Source organism: Rhea americana, unplaced genomic scaffold, assembly GCF_003343005.1.
Source record: "Rhea americana isolate MKP2758 unplaced genomic scaffold, rheAme1 scaffold_99, whole genome shotgun sequence".
NCBI lineage: Eukaryota > Metazoa > Chordata > Aves > Rheiformes > Rheidae > Rhea > Rhea americana.
In genome coordinates, this window is record NW_028187188.1 from 3,407,473 (window position 1) to 3,426,897 (window position 19,425).

The window sequence follows — 19,425 nt, forward strand, 5'->3', positions numbered from 1 at the left end:
ATGATTTTGCAGGGAAACGGTTACTTACGCACGCTGCCGGCCGAGCCTCTGCGCCGACCCTGAGCTTTCRTGTGGGAGCTGCTAGCTCCGGCCCGACCTCTCCTAGCCGAAGGGGAGACGTGGGTATCGCTCCCGCAGAAAACACAGGGARACAAGCAGCGCAACAGTAAATGCGATCTCCAATTAGTACGCAATTAAGCTCTAAGTAGGGGAGGAGGAGGGGAAATTTTGCATCTTACACAAATAAGACAGTAAAACCGAGAGCAGAAGGGGCCGAAAGCCTTTATCCCCAGCTCCCGCCTGAACGCGTGGCCCTCTCCGTAAAGGGCTGCCTCCCTCGGGTGTTTTTGGCTGCTTTTTGTCGTTCCAAGSGGGGCAGGGGATCTCTCTCAGGACGGTTCACAACAGGTAACTTTGACAAGCGGCCGTAGCAGCAGGTTGGCAAAGCACGAGAGGCGCGTCCCGGGAGCRTCCCGACCCGCAGGACCGCTAGCGGGGGGCAGAAGGGCTCTGCCCCACCGCCCAGCCGGCACGGGGCCGCGCTCGGCCGGGCGGTCGGCCTTGCAGCCCCCTGCGCCGCCGCGGGCCCCCGCGCCGCCCGCACCAACAGGCGGAGCGAGGCAGACGCTCGGGAGCGGCGCGAGAAGATCTTCGACGCCAAGACGCGAGTTAAACACCTAACGCGTGCCTGGCCGCGCGCCCGGCGAGACGGAGCGCGATGCAGCGGCAGGGGTGCGCCCCCGCCGTCCGGACGAGGGAGGGGAGCGGCGAGGAGCCCGCTCCGCGCGCTTAGCGCCGCCGAGCAGGGCGCCGTAGCCACGAGCCTGCGAGGGCACGGGCAGCAAGGCCGAAGTAACCCTCCCAGCGAGCGCGTTCCCCGCGAGCGTASGCGGCGATTCACCCCAAACGGGCCGCATCCCGTGGGAATAGCGCTCACCCGCYGCTCTCGAAGGGCAGCAAGGGAGCCCGCCGGGAGCCCTGCCCACACACGCGCGCTAGGAGGGCTCCAGGTTCGCCCACGGAGAAGCAACGCGCAGACGCGTTTTTGATCTCCCTTAAAGTACTGCTTATCTCAGTTTTTGTTTGTTTTGGGTTTTTTCGGGTGTGGGGCAGCCTCTGATGTGAATACCACCCACCGTAGGCTACCTAGGCGATGAGGCAGGCATCACCAACCACCACCACGGGAAGGCAAACAGGAGCAGCTTTTCCTCCCGTTCCTGCCCCCGAGCACYGGCCCCAGGCAGGACGGGACTGCCAGTACGGGCCTGTCAAACGGCAAGAAGCGTGTTTTGCCTATCCCAAACGCTGGGGCGCAGAGCACCGAGCTCTTGGTCGTTAGCTTATACCCAGCTTCCATTAGGGAAAATGGGAAAACCTTCATCAAGGTCAGRGTCAGGCCTGGAAGTGCAGCCAGGCAGGGGCACGGCTCGACAGGACCATCCCCTACCCCCCAGTCTGGGTGCTGCCTAGACCACCACCACGTGGGATCAGTGTAATCCCACGAAAAGCCTCTGAAAAGGTAGGAGAAAATTTATGGGAAAGGTGCACAGAGACCTCCTGCAGGATGTCCACGGTGCTCTTCAGCCTAGGACCTGCTGCGCTCGGCTTAGTGCCTGTGGCAAGGGCTCAAAACAAGCCTCCTGCAGTGGGTCCCACCGAGTCCCYGCAGGCACCATGGACCACGYTGCAGTCCCCGGGTARATGTGTGATGGGCTGCAACCATGGYCGCATGAAATCCCAGCTTAAATGGGGCAAGAGACCTGGAACGGACGTTCTGCACTAAACTAACCTCTGCTCAGAGCTTGGTTCCTCTCTGCCCTTTGAGCCCATCAGCCAGTGGCAGCCCAGCCTCACAGAAGTCCCCAAATAACTGATTTCCTAGCAGCTTTCCGAGRGGAGGAAAAAAAAAAACGACCCAGYGACCAGGCAGAGGAAGGAGCTCCTAGCGAGCGGCCGCCGAGGGGAAGAGGAGGCAGAAACCAGCTGTCACGCAGTCTGCTCCGCAGCAGCCGGCCGGGCGCGCGGGGCCAGCGCCGAGCGAGCTGCCCGTCCCCGGCACATCCTTCCTGCCCAGGAAGGACACAGACCCGCCGGAAACAAAGCCCCGGCAGCAGTGCTTCTCACGCCGCGGCGCACACAACAGGTCCTTCAAGGCTCACGGTGAGAAGCGCGCTTGAAACCAGCGCTAAAAATACAGCCGGTGCAGCTGCTGCCTTTGGGAAGCGCCGGCGCTCCCGGGGAGCAGCGCGGCACGGAGCCTGCCCACCGCGCCGAGACGGGCTGGGACATCCCACGCGTCGGTCCCACCGGGACGTCCTGCTCGGGCTGCCAAAGAAACGAACCCAGCACACGGTGGCAGGCAGGACGGGCGCAACTGGCTTGGAAAAGTGTATTTCCAAAAGTCTGTTTTCTTCTGAAAAGGTGCCGGGAGAGAAGGCAGGTGCGAGAGCTGACTCACCAGGCTTYGCCCGCAGAGCAGGCGAGCGGGACCGGGCGGCCCGGCCTTCGCTGGCGCTTGCACTCCTGGCCTCTCACATGGTGTCAGGCGAGTGGTTTCCACCCCTATGCCCAGGTTTTTCTGTCCACAGAAGTGACTTCATCAGCTAGGAAAAACACGAAACCTCCCTCTTAGCTTCTCAAGCCAAGCATCTGCCAAAACCCATGGCTACCAGTTGCCCAAGTAAGCAGCAAAACATCCCTGGCTTGAACCGTTTGGACCACGGGGGCAGCTGGGGAGCCTGCAGCACGTCCCACCATGCGTGGCGGYGAGCTGAGGAGCAACAGGCAGCTCCTCCGTGCTTCCTGTGGCTCCTTCCAGGTTTCCTTGCACCAGCGAGCCCCAGCACAGAAAAAGGAGAGAGGACCCAGCACTGGCCGCTACTGGGACCGCGAGGCAGCCCAGTGCAGTGGCCTTTGCTACCTTCAAGCTCGGGGTCCTCCAGGGCGGCCAGGCAAAGCCAGGGGGTGTCCCACCTCCRGCGCTCGGTAGGGACCGTCAAAAGCCGAGTTTCTAATTAAGGCCATGGCTGCAGTTAATTGAGTCCAATCCACCTGCGGCACGAAGAGCCGCAATCCCATCAACGATAATGGAACTGCATCGGCTTACACCAGTAATGACTTCAAATCAGCAGCATAATACAGCTAATTCAATACTGCGCTGGGTCCGGCTGATCAGACTGTTCCGCGGGAGGACAGGCGACGGCCTCCTCGGCRTCACTAACTGCTCTGGGAGAGGAGGCGAGGGGAAGAGCTGCAGGACTTGGGTTGGCTAGAAAGGGAGGAAATGTGTTGAAAAAAAAAAACAGTTTCCAATAACGAGATTAAGGCTTACTTCTACAACYGAATTACTCTCGAAGTGACAGCGCTCAAGTCACTAATGATGAAGCCGCTCTGCCTGGAACTACTCGTGGGGACCAGGAGAAGCGATATCCTCTAACACAGCAGTGGGTTTCAGATCCAGCATGTGTTGAACTACCCCATGAAGCAAGGCCAACTGTAGCTGCTCTGCACCCACCTCTGCAGGGCACAGGAGGAAGAAGCCGTGTCACATGCATGCCCAAAAATGCCCACCGGGGCGTAGGTAGGAGCTCACGGGGACAGCCACGCGCTGGCGTCCCCAGGGGAGGACAGCACAGTGACACAAAAATTGCCCCAAGTAGGCAGACATGCAAATCAGCAGCTGCTCAGCCACACTGGCAGCCTTGCCCTCGCCACTGGGCCTGCCGCTCCCGGCACGGAGGGAAGAGCCACGGGCAGAGCCAGGAGGAGCGGGAAGGAGCACAGCCCTCCCATCGAGCACAAGCCCTGCCCGCAGCGCGCATGCCACCGCCTAGCACACACACATTTGTCTCGCCCTCTAGCCAAGAAAAGCTAAGTCACCACTCTTCTTCTAAAGAAACATGCATTATTTTCAACCAGTCAAGTTATGACTGGTCTGATTTCCATAACACACGCTCTGCAAACATCTGCCTGCTATTTAAAACTCTGCTCCACCAGGACAGAAGTTGAACAGGGCAGATCTCTGAGCCAGCAGGTCTACGCAGGGTTTCCTTCTACTGCAGCTAAGGCAGGGAGAAACGTGTTTTCCAAGAGCTTCGCCCCTTGCTGCTAGGGCCACAACCAGCTTCACGCTTTTCTCCGGGTGTTGCACAGTGCTAATGCTCCCACTCACGGCATGGAAAGTCTCTTACCTTCCCCTGCCAGCCCATGCAAAAAGTACCTGTTCATACAAAAAAAGACAGCTTTTAGAGCCTCTGTTGCCCTTAGGAGGACCCAGGGAGGGGTTATCTTTTCCAGAGAGATAAAGGATGGGTAGCATCAGGCACCTAACAAAGCACACGRCACATTCAGCTTTTCTACCATTTTTGCAAGCCAGCTGTCGAAACGTGAGCGCCCCAATTAGATTATGTTAAATGCTACTCTAAACGAAGAGCCTTGCTGGCAAGAAAGTTATCCCAGCATTACGAAATTGCTCACAACCTACTAAAAGACCACAAATTGGTCTTTACTTTAACGTGCAAGGAAGCCAGCTTGCACAACCCATGCCAGTCCTGCCATCGCGCCGGCTCCAGCTCCCGGTCGGCTCCTGCAGGTTGCCCCGGTGCACCAGCTCCTCCCCGTGCCACGCTTGCCGGCGCGAGACAGCTCCCTGGTCAGGCCCTTCACTTGAGTTTGGCCTCTTTGTTGGAAGCCCCATCCAGTCCCAGCCTGTGGTCTGGTTACTGTTTCCTGCCTGCCGTCCTGGAAGAGCTGCAATAACTGACTCCCCTTACCGCAGGGAGCTGACACAGGCTAAATCCATTCGCTGCCATCGCTGGGATGCTCAGCTGGACCAGATCAAAAACCCGCAAAGGAATAAAAGTCTCATACTGAGAGGAACAAGGTCTAGTCAACACATTTATCTCCATCCCTTCATTCATCACTCCTGAAACACAAGAAGATCATTGCTGGTGCCTCCCAAAACAGCTCCGCATGGACTCGCTCTCCTGTGGCATGAGGAGGAGCAGCGGAGAGGACTGGCCTGGCTACGGCTCAAACTCGTGTTTGCTCATTTCTGYGTTCCCATTCAACACAACTTCAGACTCACAAAGCAAAATATACTGAAAGTTAAGGTAAGGCACTTTCCACTTCCCATTTGGCTGCTCCAGCCCTGCACTTCATAGCAAGCTTCCTAGTTCATCCTCATGCAAACCAATGGATTTTGGAGCTTGCGCTTAGCATCCTCCAGGAAGAAACCAGCAGAGACCCCAGTGTATTGCAAGTCTCATGTGCCTCCCGTCTCTGTACAGGACTTCTCATGTTTCAGTAATTTCATGTTTCTCTCCTTTGCATCAGCTTTCACAAYGCACTACCCGTCTCAGCCCCACCAACCTGAGCAAACCCAGACGAGAAGGTCGCATGTCCCATACCGAGCGTCATGCACACTAAGCCCCGGACACACAGCTGCTTCTCCAATACACAAACTGTTTCTTCCCAGAGACCAACAGTTACCAACAACAAGACCTTCCCCGCAGCGAGGAGTGGAGGAAACCAAGAGGTGCAGCCACGAAAGCTGCCTGGCAGCACCATCGCCGTTGGCTTAGCTGGGCAGCCTCCAGCTTCACAGCTCAGCTCCTCGCACAACCCTTTACCCAAACCGCTCCTGATGAAAGGTTTCATGCCATGCTGCTCTTCACTTCAAAGAGGACGACACTAAGGAGAACTATTAAAGCAATTAAAAAAATTATCTTTAAGGTGCAATCTAGCCAGAGATAAATGGGAATAATTATCAAGCTGCAGATTTTTACTTCTTAAAAAAAAAAAAAAAATTTGCAGTCAGCCTGGAAGACCCTGCAAGGYGGCAGAGCCGGGTGCAGGGAAAGGCCTCTCGGTGCGCCTGCAGCCCAAGTCGTCCGTCCTGAAGAGCGGGAGGGCTGCGCTTAGCCCGCACGCGGCGGCTCCGTGCACGCTGCTCGCTTCTTGGCAGGTTGGGGCTTAAGTCACGTACTTCCATCAATCAAAATAGTTAATCAGCATTAAAAATTGCACGAATCAGCCGACAAAAGGGGTAAATAAGATCACTCCCCTTTTTTTCCTGCATTAAAAAAAGAATTCTTTGTAATTTATATCTGTTGGGAGGTGGAGGGGGAAACACTAGAAGCAACCAGCTTTGGGTTTTTTGTTTTGTTTTGTTTTTTTGTTTGTTTTGTTTTGGGTTTTTTTGAGATGACACATCTTTCATCAAACATGTTTGTAATAACAAGGGATTATCAGAGACTTAATTAACTGTTGAAGTCTGCAGTGGAGCTCCATACCTCGAGCRAGGTGCAGCCCAATCCCTATGCGACCGTATTTAAGAGCAAGAAGGTGTGCGGAGTTGGGGGAAAGAAACAACTTTTATTGAAGACGACGCTTCAGGCAGCCCTGGAGCAGAGTGGATGCAGTTTGGAAAGAACTAGCAACCCAAAAACTTTTTGATAAGACACAAATTCATTGATGTTGGCTCACGCTAGGCCCACTTCAACTCTGCACTTGTCCTCCGCGTTTCCTTGGCATCTCCGTTCCTCTCCTCTCGCCGCTTTAGCATAACTTTATTTTTCTCTTTTATCTTTAGCTAACTGCACCCAGGGACTGGAGGGATTGATTTTTTGTTTTGACTTATTGTTTGAAGATCTGTAACTCAAAGCAGCTTCTTGCGCCTCTGATGTCTAAGCCTGAGCAGTATAAAAGGTAACACTCGCCCCGCGTACCAGCCCGAGCAGGGATACCACTTTATAATCAGTCATCTGCGTTTTATTTTGCCTTTTGGGGAGGAAAACTATTTTAAGGCTTTACGGGCAATGATGCTTTAAATACATCTTCTCCTGGCTGATGCTACATACGCCCCGTCTCCTTCTCTTTTTAAGGACAGTAAGCTACTGCTCACTACTCGGAGAGGGGAAAAAAGACCCAAGTCCCTAGCGAGAGGAGGCCGTTGCACCTCGGAGGATATTTTGCGAAGGGTGTCGCGGTACAGAGAGCACCTCGAGCCGCCCCGCCAGCCCTCGAGCCGCCCCGCCGCCAGCCCGACCCCAAACGCCTTCGGGAGGGCAGGGAGGCGCTCACGCCGCTGCTTGGCCACCCGTCCCCACCCCTGAGATTTCTCCTTAAACCCGGTAATTTCCCCCACCCAAACCCTGCCGCTACATGCTGCAAACGCTGCCAGGCTGCTTTAAACAACCAATTCCTCGCAAACGGCACCCGAACTCTCTGCTGGGAGCAAGCGGGGTGCCGCCACGTCGCGGGAAGCCAGCGGCCCCGGCGCAAGCCCGCTCCGGCCCCTCTTCCCCGGAGTCGCCCGGCTCCCCGCCGAAATATGGTTACATACGCCAACATTATCTGCCGATTGTAACCTCGTTTTCTGCTCTGCGGGATGGCGCGAGCGGCATTCGTCACCCCGCGGCCCCTGCGCCGGGGCAGGGCCGCGGGAACCCGGCCGCCGCCGCCCGGCTCCGCGCAGTCACTCAGGTAACAAACCCATAATCTCGCCCCGTTGCCATGATGGTTGAATTACACATAATTGTTCCTGCACCGTGATTGATTTCTGCCTGAATAGAGACCTCTGCCTCTTTTTTTTTTTTTTTCCCTCTCCTCTCCAGCGCGAGCGAGCGGCAGCCAAGTCTCTCCGCCGAGGAGGAGGAGGAGGAGGAGGAGGAGGCAGCCGCCTTTGAAGAGATCAAAGCCAAGGCCGCGAGCAGTTGTGCGCCCTGGGAATATGGAAAGCCTTTATGCTCGCAACCCCATTTCCAACATCATGTTGGATTGCAGCTGCATTACATTCTGCCAGCATTCTTAATGCTTTTAGTATTGACTCTGACATCACCGATAGCTGCTTTAAAGTAACAAAAGCTGAGGGACGACTTATTTTCACAACTCGGTAATTGGAACATGCAAAGTTAGGGGAAGGCGGCATTTGTTTCTAATCTGCAATACAAAAGAGAGCACAGAAAATTATATAAGTTCCCCAAAATTAAAAACACGTTTTTCATATGGGAAGAACAGAGGGGGCATTTTTATAGCCTAGACCACACAAAACGAACTGATTATGCACATGCTTTTTCAAGCCTCAAGGCTGAAGTAAAAATATGATTGGGTAAGCAAGTCAAATTGGGAAAAATACTGTGACTCGCGGTGCGGTTAGTGACTTTTAGCACCTGATGCAAGGCAAAATAACAGAGATGCCTGGGAGTCGCCTCCCCTCTGCAGCTCCTTATAATAAATAGGCAGCAGTTTGCTCTCTCRAAAACGGACGCACGACACGTTGCAAACCAACATTAAATTCCCGTTAGTTATCTGAAAAGGCAGCTAATGATATAAAAAGATTAAAAAAAAAAATCAAAATCACAAGGCTTCCTCCACGATCCCCCGATCTCGAGCCACGCAGGCAACTCTCACGCTGCCTTGAAACCGCCCCTGCCGCAGCCTTCTTTACGGGGGGTCCAACGCCCCCGCAGCCCTCCTCCCTCCCCACCTGCCTTCGCAAGTCAGAACAAAAGCRAAGCTCTAGCGAGAAAGCCCATCCTGAACTTTAAATGTGCGTCTCTGCTGTCCYGAGAAAAATTCCTGGACGACTTTCAAAACTTAACGGTGGAAAGGGAAGGGGCCGTAACAAGCGCAGGAAGAAGAGGCAAGGACGGAGCAGCAGCTGAACCGCTCTCTGCCTGTGCCCTGACCAACGCGAGCACCACGGGTGCTTCAGCAAATACGTTTACTTAAATTAAGACCCCGGAAAAGGAGCCTTTAAGAACAGCGATACGGTCGCTGCCGCTTACAACGCACAGAACAGTGAGGAACGAAGAATGTGCAAATAAAGCACAAGCTGTAAAAAAAATAAACGCTGTAAGCTGCAAAGAATTAAACATTATGAGCACCCATGTATTAGCAATAAAAATAATTTCCTCTTAGCCATTGCATTTTTCTTCTGCTGTTCTACCACTCCTTTTTTCCCCTGAAGTCATTAAAACCCCRGCTCAAAGAGCACAGCGGCGGGATCTGCCCTCCCTCCCTGCGGACCCAGCGCTTATGTCCCTGTCACTTCAAGGCTGCAAAACCATCCTGGTTTTACTTTGACTGTTCCTTAACASACAMATGCACACACACACAMGCCGTACTGAGGCTGAAACCGGTGCCAAACGCAGCACGCTCTTCACCAAGAAGCAAAAGCTGATTTTTCTCAGTAGCATTAAGAAAGAAGTCTCTCCTGCTCTAATATATTCCCCCCACTGCCCCGATCCTCCTCCCCACAGCAAATTTACTGCCTGCTCTGCAAGCCTGGCTTTCCTGAAGAAGGAGCAGCTCTTAGTGGGGCTGCTGCCCGCTCTGACAGCCGGTCCCTCAGAGACCTGCTGGAACCTGGATCCCCATAGAGCGACACCAAGAAAAGAGGGAAGAGACCCGGAGAGGGAGCCAGGGCAGTCACTACAAGCCAGTGCACCTCCTGCCGTGCTGGCGGACCCTACTCCGTGCTGGTGGACCCTACTCCGTGCTGGCGGACCCTACTCCGTGCTGGCGGACCCTACTCCGGCTTCTGCCTGTGCCACCAGGAGCCCCCGGTGCCTGCGGAAGCAGACGCCAGCCTGCAAGCTGAGCAGGCAAAACGTGCTGGGCTGCAAGGGTCTCCAGCACCCTCCACCGCGCAGCACAGGGGCAGAAGTCACTTCTGTAAGAGGCTGCAAGCTTGGCCATCCTACCTGCGAGGCTCAGACCATGGCTGTGAGGAAAGAGGGGCTYTCCGCTGTGAATTATTGCTTATTTTCCCTTCCTGTTTCTTTTTTTTTTTTTCCATTTATGGAGGACTCATGAATCCGAGACTATCAAACTTGACAGGTACTTGCAGGTATTCACTGAAATTTCAGAGATGGCTTTTGGCCCACGGGAAGCCCATGGAGGCTACGGGCCGGCTTTCCATCCCACATAACTCATCAYGCCACCCAAACAGCGGCTTTTGGTGTCCCGGCAGACAGCAGCCCTCTCCTCGCATCGAACTGTGCGGTGACTTTGTATCTGAGCGGGCTGGGGGACCTGACAAACCAGCGGCGGCCGGGATACACAGGACATACCGGCTGCAGCCTGTGCTCCTTCCTGCTTCTACCCAAAATCTTCAGTACGGGTCTTTGGTCTGTAACTGGACAGCAGCGTGTGAAACAGCCACAGTGACTGCTGAACCACAGCATTGCTGGAGTTACACACACGCACGATAGCCTGATAATACAAATAAGACAAATACACCGAAGAAGGGCAACTTTTGGTTTGTTTTCCTGAAAAAAAAAATGTATCTTCATCCCTGAGCTGTCTTTGCAGTGAGTTCCTGAAGCGAACTCAGGAAATGTGGGTTTTGGCGCCGGCTGTGCCGCCACCTTCCCCACAGCCCCCGAGCGAGGTTTGCTCCTCGGCGCCCAGCCCGCAGAAGCACCCTCGGGGAGGGGGGCGAGCGCGGCGCGGCGGCGGCAGGAGAGGCGGCGGCGGCGGCCGTGGGCGGCCGAGCCTGCCGCGGCGCGCTCGCAGCCCGCGGCCATCGCCACGGGTCGCGTCCTCGCGCCGGGGTCCGCGTCCTCTGACCACGGGCGGAATTTACCTATTTCACGACAAATTGCACCGGCGCAAACCCTCGCCGCCGCGCCCCCCCCCCCACCGGGGAACGCGATATCCAGGCGGCGCTACCCCGCGGCAGGCGGCTCTCGCGGCCCCGGCTTAACCCCCCGCGCTCCGACCCCGGCCACGACGAAGCAGCCGGCGCCGAAAACAACGCAGGATGCAGGGGACGGGATGGGGTGACAGAAGGCGGCCCGCAGCTCCCTTCCGAGCTGGGGCTTCTTGGTGGCGAAACGCTGCCTCCAGAAGCGCAACGCGAGACCGCAGAGGAATCGCGCGGGCTGCTCCGCTGCCTGAATTTGGAGAAAAGTTTTGTCCAGAAGACGCTGCCCAGAAGGATTCATTTAACGGAGCCGGGCTTTTTCTCTACAGCCACTGCAACTGTTTAACTAACAGAACAGACCTACTTACAATTTTGGAGCCAGAGCTGGGAGATGAGCTTCACAAAACCCCTTGGAAATCTCCTTCTCCTAAAAAGTCTCCCTTCTGCCCCAGATTCAAGAGTCTTTCAAATGGCTCTGGTTACACAGTATTTGCCGATTCAATTACATTTGCTACTCTGTCCCATTAGTCTCTAACGTTCTTGTTTCCCCTATACACACACGCAACCACACCTACTCCTGAAGAGAAAAAAAAAGAAAAAAAAAAAAGGAAGAATTTAAAGTTCATCTGACGCAGGGAAAAATACGAATTGTTTTGGGAAGGCCCTTTAACCAAAAAAGTTTTGAACAAAACACTGTTTTGATCAGCTCTCCCAGAATCTCTCGGTATTTCCTTATTACAAAGTATGAAGTCATCTTTTACAGGTCACTCTGATAAGAAGCTTAGTAGTTGCCAGTTTAAAAAGCATGTCTGTAATAACGCTGTCAAAGTGTATGAAGTGGCCTAAAAAATTAGCATTTTTTTGCTAATTTTTCCCCTGTTCCGAGTTTTCCTTCTGAAGATTTACATCTCAAGCAGTGTCTCTGTACTACTTTCTTAGAAATTATTCTCAAAACAACTGAAGGAGGAAAAAAAAAGTCACAACACAACCAGAGAGCTCCACACACTGAAGAGCTAAGCTTTTGGGTTTTTTTTTTTCCTCCCATTTCTTTCTTTTTTCCTTTAAATCCAGCATAGCTTTCTTTTCTCCCTGCACATGGGAGTATTATAAGACATGAAATGATGTGACAGAGAAAGAGGATTTTGAGTAACAAAATTCTCAAACACAGCACGCTCAGTCCAGCTCTCCAAACACAGATTTTTCTKTTTTTTAAAGTTAAATTACACTCATGTGAGAAGGCAAGAACCAGGCCGGAAAGACCACCACAAATATAACTCAATATTCAACGGCTGGAGGCCAGGGAAACAGCCCTAGGGGCGTTCTTAGAGCAAAATATTTTCCGTGCTTACGCTTTCCAAAGCGCGGCTCTGCGGCTGCGACGCCCGGCTCCTTCCCTCGGGACGCCCTCGGCGCTCCACGCTAGCAGAGGGCTGTGGAAAAGAGCTGCCACGAGCCAGGAAAGGGCAACGGTGCCCGAGGGGAGCAAGCGGCTGTGCAGCGAGGCAGCCCGCGGCGCTCGCCCGCTGCCCCGGGCGGACGCGGCGGCTGGGCGCAGCCGGAGCCGCGGACGCACGGGCGCCGCTGCCAGCCGGCTCGCCGAGTAAATCCCGGCCAGAAGGACTCTCGGTTTTAAGCTTCGGTGCCGGGGCTGGTGTCAACAGCACGCTTACTCTCTTAGTTAAGCCAGCCCCTTTTATAAACGTCTTTTCCTAAGCCAGAGAAGACGGAATATTTTACGCCAAAAAAACAGGCACGTGTCTCTAACAGGACTTCAGAAACACGACAGAAGCAGTGAAACGCGTTTGTGGGGGCTGTTTCCTCCCCGCGCAAAGCGGAGCGCGCCCGGGCTCCCCCGCAGCCCCGCGCCRGCCTGCAGAAGGCCTCGTCCTCCTCGGAGGACGCCGGAGCCTGCGGGGCTGGGGGCTCCTCCTCGAGCCGTGCCCTCGCCGGCACGGCAGGCCCGCGCCAARCTGCTCTTATTAACCTGCTTCAAGGCCGGAGAAGAGGCGGCGCGGCACCGAAGCGGGAGGAACGGCATTGCCCTCCCTCTGGAGCTGCCTCCAAAGCCAAGCAGCAGCTCCACCTTTTAAGGGTGATAACGAAATAGCTATGCAGGGAAAGGAGACCGAGGGCACGCGTGCGCGCACGCACACGTTTGTGCAGTGAAGCCCCAGCCGCGGYGATCTGCCAGGGGAGGGGTTTCTGGGCACGCCGCGGCTGAAGTCACGCGCACGTCATCCGAGCCTCTGCACCGAGCCTCAAGGAGAGGAGCATTTGCTCTCTCTCTTGCCCATCCACAAWTTGCCAGATTTATTGGCCCCTCCTTTTCCAAGCAGATGATACATATATACACACACACATGTATACATATATGCATATTTCTTTTTTTCCCCCTTAGCGAAACAAGAGAGCGCCCACGGCGGCTCCTGGCCTGGCGCTGGCACCTCAGAGGAGACCTCGCTCATGCCCGCGACCGGTGGGACCCGGACGTGTTTCCAGCAGCCCGGCTCGCTTGCCCGTGCCGAACGGACCACTCTCCTCCGCCAGCACCGGCGCTCGGCGCCCCTCGCTCAGCTGCCGGGCAGACGCTGCCGCAGCTCCCGGCGGTGGCACGCGCGCCTCCAGGAACCCGGACGAGTCCTGCTCTTGMAGGAAAACACCGACAGGGTTGGGAAGTCTTCTGCTCCTCCCCACCTTGCTGCCGAGCCATCTCACGGGCTAATCCGYGCCGCTCGCCTCCACGGAGGTGCATGTGGCTCGGGGTAAGGCAGCAGGACCGGGATGCTCGTCGGTCCTGGCGCTTCCCCGCTTTGAAGTCAACAGAGAAACTAGTGCAGAGCGTCCTGAGGAGCGACGGGAGCAGGAGGGGAGCCCCAGCACCGGAGCCACGAGGTGCCAGGTGGCTTTCAGTAGGCCGAGCCTCTGCGCCAGCGCCGGCGTTCGCACACGCAGCACGAGCCAAGTCCCACGCAAAGAGAGCATTTATTCAAAACCGGCTTCGCGGCCGCCGGCGGCGTAGCCAGGCACAGTTTCCAGGCTGGGAAGGCTGAGGCTCTCGCTAGGGTCCAATCATGCTCCCGAAGATTTCCCACGAGCAAGTCAACCATCCTGCTTGCAGAACTTTCAGCCAGGGAAATAAAACCCTCCGACTCAGACGCTGTATCCATGCACGCTTGCTACTTCTACCCTCATCCTTCCTCCTATTCATTTTACCCACRCAGTTTTTCCTGGGAGGCTAGCTCTTCAAGACAGGAACTGTATCCATGCGTGGCTTTCACCATGCAGATGCATGCAAATAACATCCAAACCTGGGGGGTGAGGGGAGGCAGTTTGCTTACTACAATTTTTCCTTGCATTCAGATTTTTGTAGCAGAATTTCTTACCATTTCCAAATAGATACACTGCATTTTGCAAGTACCTGTAAGGTACTCCTGTATGGGTTGTATCCTCCAACCTATTTAACAACAACTCCAGCAGCTAACACAGAGACAGTTTAACCACTAAGAAATAATCTCAGACCCCATGAACAAATGAGAACGGACAAAAGGGAGGTCRCAGAAATCCCGTGTCTTACAATGGAAAGTCTCATTCATGGAGAAGAGCGAGGAGCAGAGACAAAATAATTCTCTGGACGAATCTGAGAAACAAAAACGATTCTTCTGTCTCCTCTGCTGTCCCCACGTTCCCACCGCACAGATGAGAAAGGTTTGCTACCCAAAACCCGTGCTAAAAAAAAAAAAGTATGAAAAACTCCCACGAGTTAGAAAACAAACAGCTGCCTCCTGCTCCCATCTTCAGTACCCACACGATGCTGAAAAACCACCAAGAGCTATCTCAGGCACRCAGGGTGCACGTTCGCCAGGTGTTGCTGTGGCTTTAGTACTATCACATGCCACTTTTCCTGCAGCTACCTAACCCAGCTGCTTTGCTCTCCTACTCGCCCGGCTATCAGATAAGGGTGCACGCTGCTACGCAAGGCTCCCACATAAACCTGTAACTAACACTCTCCCGCTCCTACAAATGCAACTTGGAAAAGGCAAATCAGTTACCAGTAAAGTCAAAAGGAAAAAAGAGAGAGGAGAAGGTGGATGAGACTGCTGTAACAAGAGTGAATTCAGGGCAATTTGAACTCTTCCTCATCCATCCTTCCCACAAGAGAGCTGCACCACAACTACACTTTGGCTTTCTTCTTTCAGGCTTTTTTAGATAGACCAGGCCTGACTACACACATACATTTTTGTATTTAGTTTACAGAGCAAGAACTTAAAGCATTTGCCCTTTAAAAACAGAAAAGGGTGGGTTTTTTTTTCTCCAAATGTGTTGTTGGAAGTAACTTTTTCCCATTCTAGCAAAGCCTTCCCACCACYCCAGCTACAAGCTTGACCTGCACAGAGCAGCTTCGATTAGCAAAAWGAAAAAAAAAAGAAAGGCCTCATGTGCCATTTGATGTGACAGTCCCAGCACTGGGCCCCATGTGCTTGTCCCAAAAAGCAGTGCTTTACCTTAGCAATATACATACATACATACATTCAAACACGTATATACACATGCACACACACAYGTACGCAGGCAGGCACAGCTGTGCCCATCGGGAAGGGCACATGCCCTCCGTTTCACCGTGTTTTACCAGCTGCGGTGCTGCCGGTGCTGTTTGCACGTACCAGCCTCCTTGAAATGGTTTGCACAGCGTGGAGTGGGGGGGGAGGGGGGAAGGGAAGGGAAGAAAAAGGCCTTGGTGCCCCGGGGCAGTGTTTTAATCCTGCCCAGCACCTCGAGGCAACGTGAGAGAGGCAGCAAAGCAGCGACGGCTTTGTACTGGAAAAGGCGCAGGTACAGCACCACGGGGCTGCTGCTCCTCCCTCCGCGGGCGGCCAGACCCCCGAGACCCCCGGCTCCCATCCCAACCCCCACGAGGAGGAGCGGGAGGAGCAAGAGGAGGAGGAGGAGGAGGAAGAGGCACAGCTGTCAGCTAGGAGCCCAGCAGAGATTACAGCGCAATTAAAGAAGAAAAATAAATAAATAAATGAAAGTATTTAACAACTCGCGCRTGCAGCCTCGGGGTTACTCGGAGAGGGCTCCAGGTGGGTGCCGAGGGGCGAACGCCGGCGCGGCAGACCCGTCCCCGCGCGCTGGGGGCGTCCYGTGGCAGGGGGAGAGCCGGCCAGCCGCTCGGGCTGTCTCCTCGGGCACACAGCTGGAGCCGGTTTCGCGGTGCAAAGCCCTGYACGAGCCACTTCCTTGGGAACAGCCAGCAGGAAAGCCGGGGCGGGGGGGGATTAAAAATAATAATAATAAAAAAGGTCTTATCAAGTTCCCCAGTCTCCAAAAAGGAGGGATTTGAGCCTCGGTGCTGCTGCAGCTGCTGCACGCTTTCGCCCCAAAACATCCGCGCCGAAGGTTTCTGAAGAGCAGCGTCTGCAGCAGCAGGTTTCAACGGCCCGGGGCCGTCACCCGCAAGCACCGCGCGTGCCACGGTGCGGACGCGCCGCGCCAAACGAGCGCAGSTCTCCGCGCGGCCACTTACACACTAACGAGACCTCTTTTAACAGCAGAGCCGCTGAGAGCAACGCGCTGCGTYGGGCTGGGCTCTCTGAAACGCAGGCAGCGACACAGAAAAACCACTGGTCTGGCACTGAACCCCCGCCTTCAGAAAACCACACTGCAGCATCGCTCTGAATCCCAACATCCAGCGCTTTAACACGCTTTGCTGCTGTTAAATCACCAGCACAGACTAGGCCTCGTCTTTTTATTCCTAAAACCAAAAGCCACAACCTTGCAGAAAAATCAAGGCTACAGCAGAGCAAAATGAAGCCAGTTGTTAGTTTTTTTTATTTGGTAGTCGCTATCTAAGAGCCAGGAAGAGGGAAAGCAACTTATCACCAGCAAATACCTGTATGCAACTTCTGATATCCCAGCATAGGCAGCTGTGGGGACACCTTTGCCAGAGGACATCCACAAGCAAATGTGTTTCCCGCTCCACTCCAATTCTACCAATGCGATTTCCAYGGCTAATTTTAGCGTTGCCTCTCCATCACCCCATCCGTATACCAAAAGGTCTACAAAAACAAAGGGGAGTTGACTCTCCAAAACCAAAAATCCCTTAAGATCCTCCCGGACGTGCATCCGCCCCACTGCAGATAGAGGCACCAACCTGGAAGGCTCAGCGCCCGCCGCGAAGTAAAGCAAAGCGGCGACTGCGACTCTGCCCCAGGCTTGGCAACAATTTGCCCAAAACAGTTTGTGGACAAAGTTACAGGGCACGTTTCAAAGCTGTACTCGCAGACACCCGTGGCCTTTACACAGAGCCGCCRATGACACAAATAAACAGCAGTCAGCAAAGAGCAATGCCACATCCGAAGGCAAAAAAAAAAGCACCAAATCTTTTCACCCTGCCGACAAGCAACTTTAGCAGCTCTACATCCAGTCCCCTATTTTCCTCCACAAGCAGAAGAGTTAAAGCCCGCAAGCTCACACCTGCCCTCGTCCCTGCAAAGCCAGCATTTACATTATCCCACGGCGCGTTATCCCTCGGCGCAGAGCAGGGCCTTCCCCCTGCTGCCGCCCCCCGCCCTGCTCAGAGACCCCACAGCGAAGCGCAGGCTGCTGCTTTTCCACCACCATCGCGGCCAACGCCTCTGACAGCCCTAAACTGCCACAGGATGGAGGCTCTGAAGACCCTAAAGCTACCTAAAAAAAACTCCCAAAACCAAACCAACCCCAGGGAGGGCAGGAGCCCCAGCGGGGCCCCGCGGCAGATAACTCACTGTCCTGGGCATGGGCGGCGACAGGGATCCGTTCGGCATGTAGGGGTCGGTGTTCATGTTTGGCATCATGATATACCCAGAATAACCAGAGTACGACGGTCCCTTGCTGTATAAGCCACCGTCTGGATGCTTTCCTAGGGGAAGAGGAAACAAGGATCACGTTATTCCCTGCATATAACGTGTTTCTCGCGAGCCGGAGCGCTCACACAGGCATGGGGCATTCCCAGAAACGTTCTGCATGCAAACGTCGCCTTTCACAGGGCAACTGCTTCTGACAGAAAGCGGTCCACAGSAATATATAAAAACTTTTTTTTAAAAAAAGTTTTTTTTAAAAAAAAAAAGTTTTTTGTGTTTTCTTTTTTTAAACAAGAGCTAATTCTTAGAGGAGTAAGCGTGCTTAGCAAGGAGTTTACACTTCAAATGTGGAAAAACCTCAGAGCAACCCATTTATTTTGCTAGCCTCTGTTCAAAGGGGCAGCAGCATCAGCAATGACATCACGTTTCTCAAGTAGCAGTTTTCCCCCATTTTATATATTCCCCCAGGACCTGCGGATTCAGAAGCACTGCCAGCATGGATTTTCGACAGCACCGTCAGGAAGGGGAGGACCGGGGCAACAATCGCTAGCAGAGGTTTGCTCTGGCCACRGGGACGGTGAGCGGCCAGGATTTGGGGCAGAGGCTGGTGACCACGCGTGGCCACCCTTGGGGAGCCCAGGGAGGAATGCTATCTTGCAGGAAAACAAGTAATTTGGCTCCACTTTCTGCGCAGAGAGAGGCAGGGATAGGGGCAAACAGGTCCCCCACCCGCATGCTCTACTAGTCGTTTACAACTCCCAGATGAGCCTCTAAGAAGATGCAAGGATGAAAACACAGCTAAACAAAGCCGATCTCCTCCCTCCCCGCCTGCCAAAATATGCAGACATTACTGCTTTTAGGCAGTTTAATGGCAAATTTTGAGAAAGACCACCAGAGAGTCCTGGCGAGCAGCAGGACCGAATTGCAAGGGTCTGTCTTTATATGGGATTTATGATATGACGTAGTTAAAAATCTTAACTTTGATTATGGGGGAAAAAAAAAGCACACCACTTCTGACTGCCACAACTCAGCTGTGCTGTATGAGCGAAGACACAGATGTGCTTAAGCTGATATCCTAAAAATAGTTATTTCTTCAGCAAAAGATCCATTTGGCCTACTTATCAGTTTCTAAACAACCAAAATACCATTTGGTTACTCAAGATAAAYGCGCTGGGTGTCCGTCTCCTTTTTGAGCCGGCTCTGAAAGCACTGCACGACCCCCCGCCCCCCCGCTCCCAAAGAGAGACTGGATTTGTCCTTTCCCAGAGRAACCGCAGCCGGGTCCGGACGCTGCGCGGAGGCGTCCCAGGGCGGCGGCGGCGGGCGGCCGGCCGCGGCGCGCGGCTCTCACCTTCCTCGGGATGCTCTCTGCCTTTATCGTGGTAGGAGTCCTGCGCCTGGGTCTGCCTGGAAACCTAACCACAAAGAATCCACCGTTAAGCAAGCAAGCAGGAAAGGMAAAACAAAACAAAACAAAAGCAGGAGAGTCATTTTATGGACGTTCGTTTGCTGTTAATAACACTAGATCTTCTTGGGGGGGGGGTTACAGCCAGAGATAAGCATCTCTGTTTTTCCTCTTAGTCATTTTGAAGGCAACTGTACCAGTTTGCTCGTACAAGCGGCCGTTTTATTGCGGCGTTAACAACTACGTGGCTCTTGCGAAGCCTTTCCAGCAGCAGCGCCCTGCGTTTGACGGGGGGGGGGGCGCTTATTTCTGGAAAACACTTTGCGCTCCGGCGATCGAAACCACTTTTTGCTCAAGTGACACCGAGGGCGATACTGCGCCCCGGGCTGCCCTCGCTACCAGGTCTCGGAGGGGGGGAAGGAAACGCAGCAAAACGCGGCACGACGGACCGCGGCGCCGGGAAGCGCCTCCCGCGCCGCTGCCCGCACAGCCCCGCTCGCGCCGTCCCCGCCGCAGCCCCGGGCCGCCCG

General features: G+C 54.5%; 1 protein-coding gene across 1 annotated transcript in view; it reads right to left on the reverse strand.

Annotated features, from left to right (window-relative positions):
- LEF1 (lymphoid enhancer binding factor 1) overlaps positions 1-18,905 on the reverse strand; it is a gene marked incomplete at its 5' end in the record, with an annotated part of 58,259 nt that extends 39,354 nt beyond the window's left edge. Inside the window, 2 exons of the mRNA XM_085325658.1 lie at positions 17,416-17,549; positions 18,842-18,905. Of these exons, the coding sequence (XP_085181784.1) occupies positions 17,416-17,549; positions 18,842-18,905 (198 nt within the window). The remainder of the gene's footprint in view (positions 1-17,415; positions 17,550-18,841) is intronic.
- Positions 18,906-19,425: the final 520 nt, after the last annotated feature.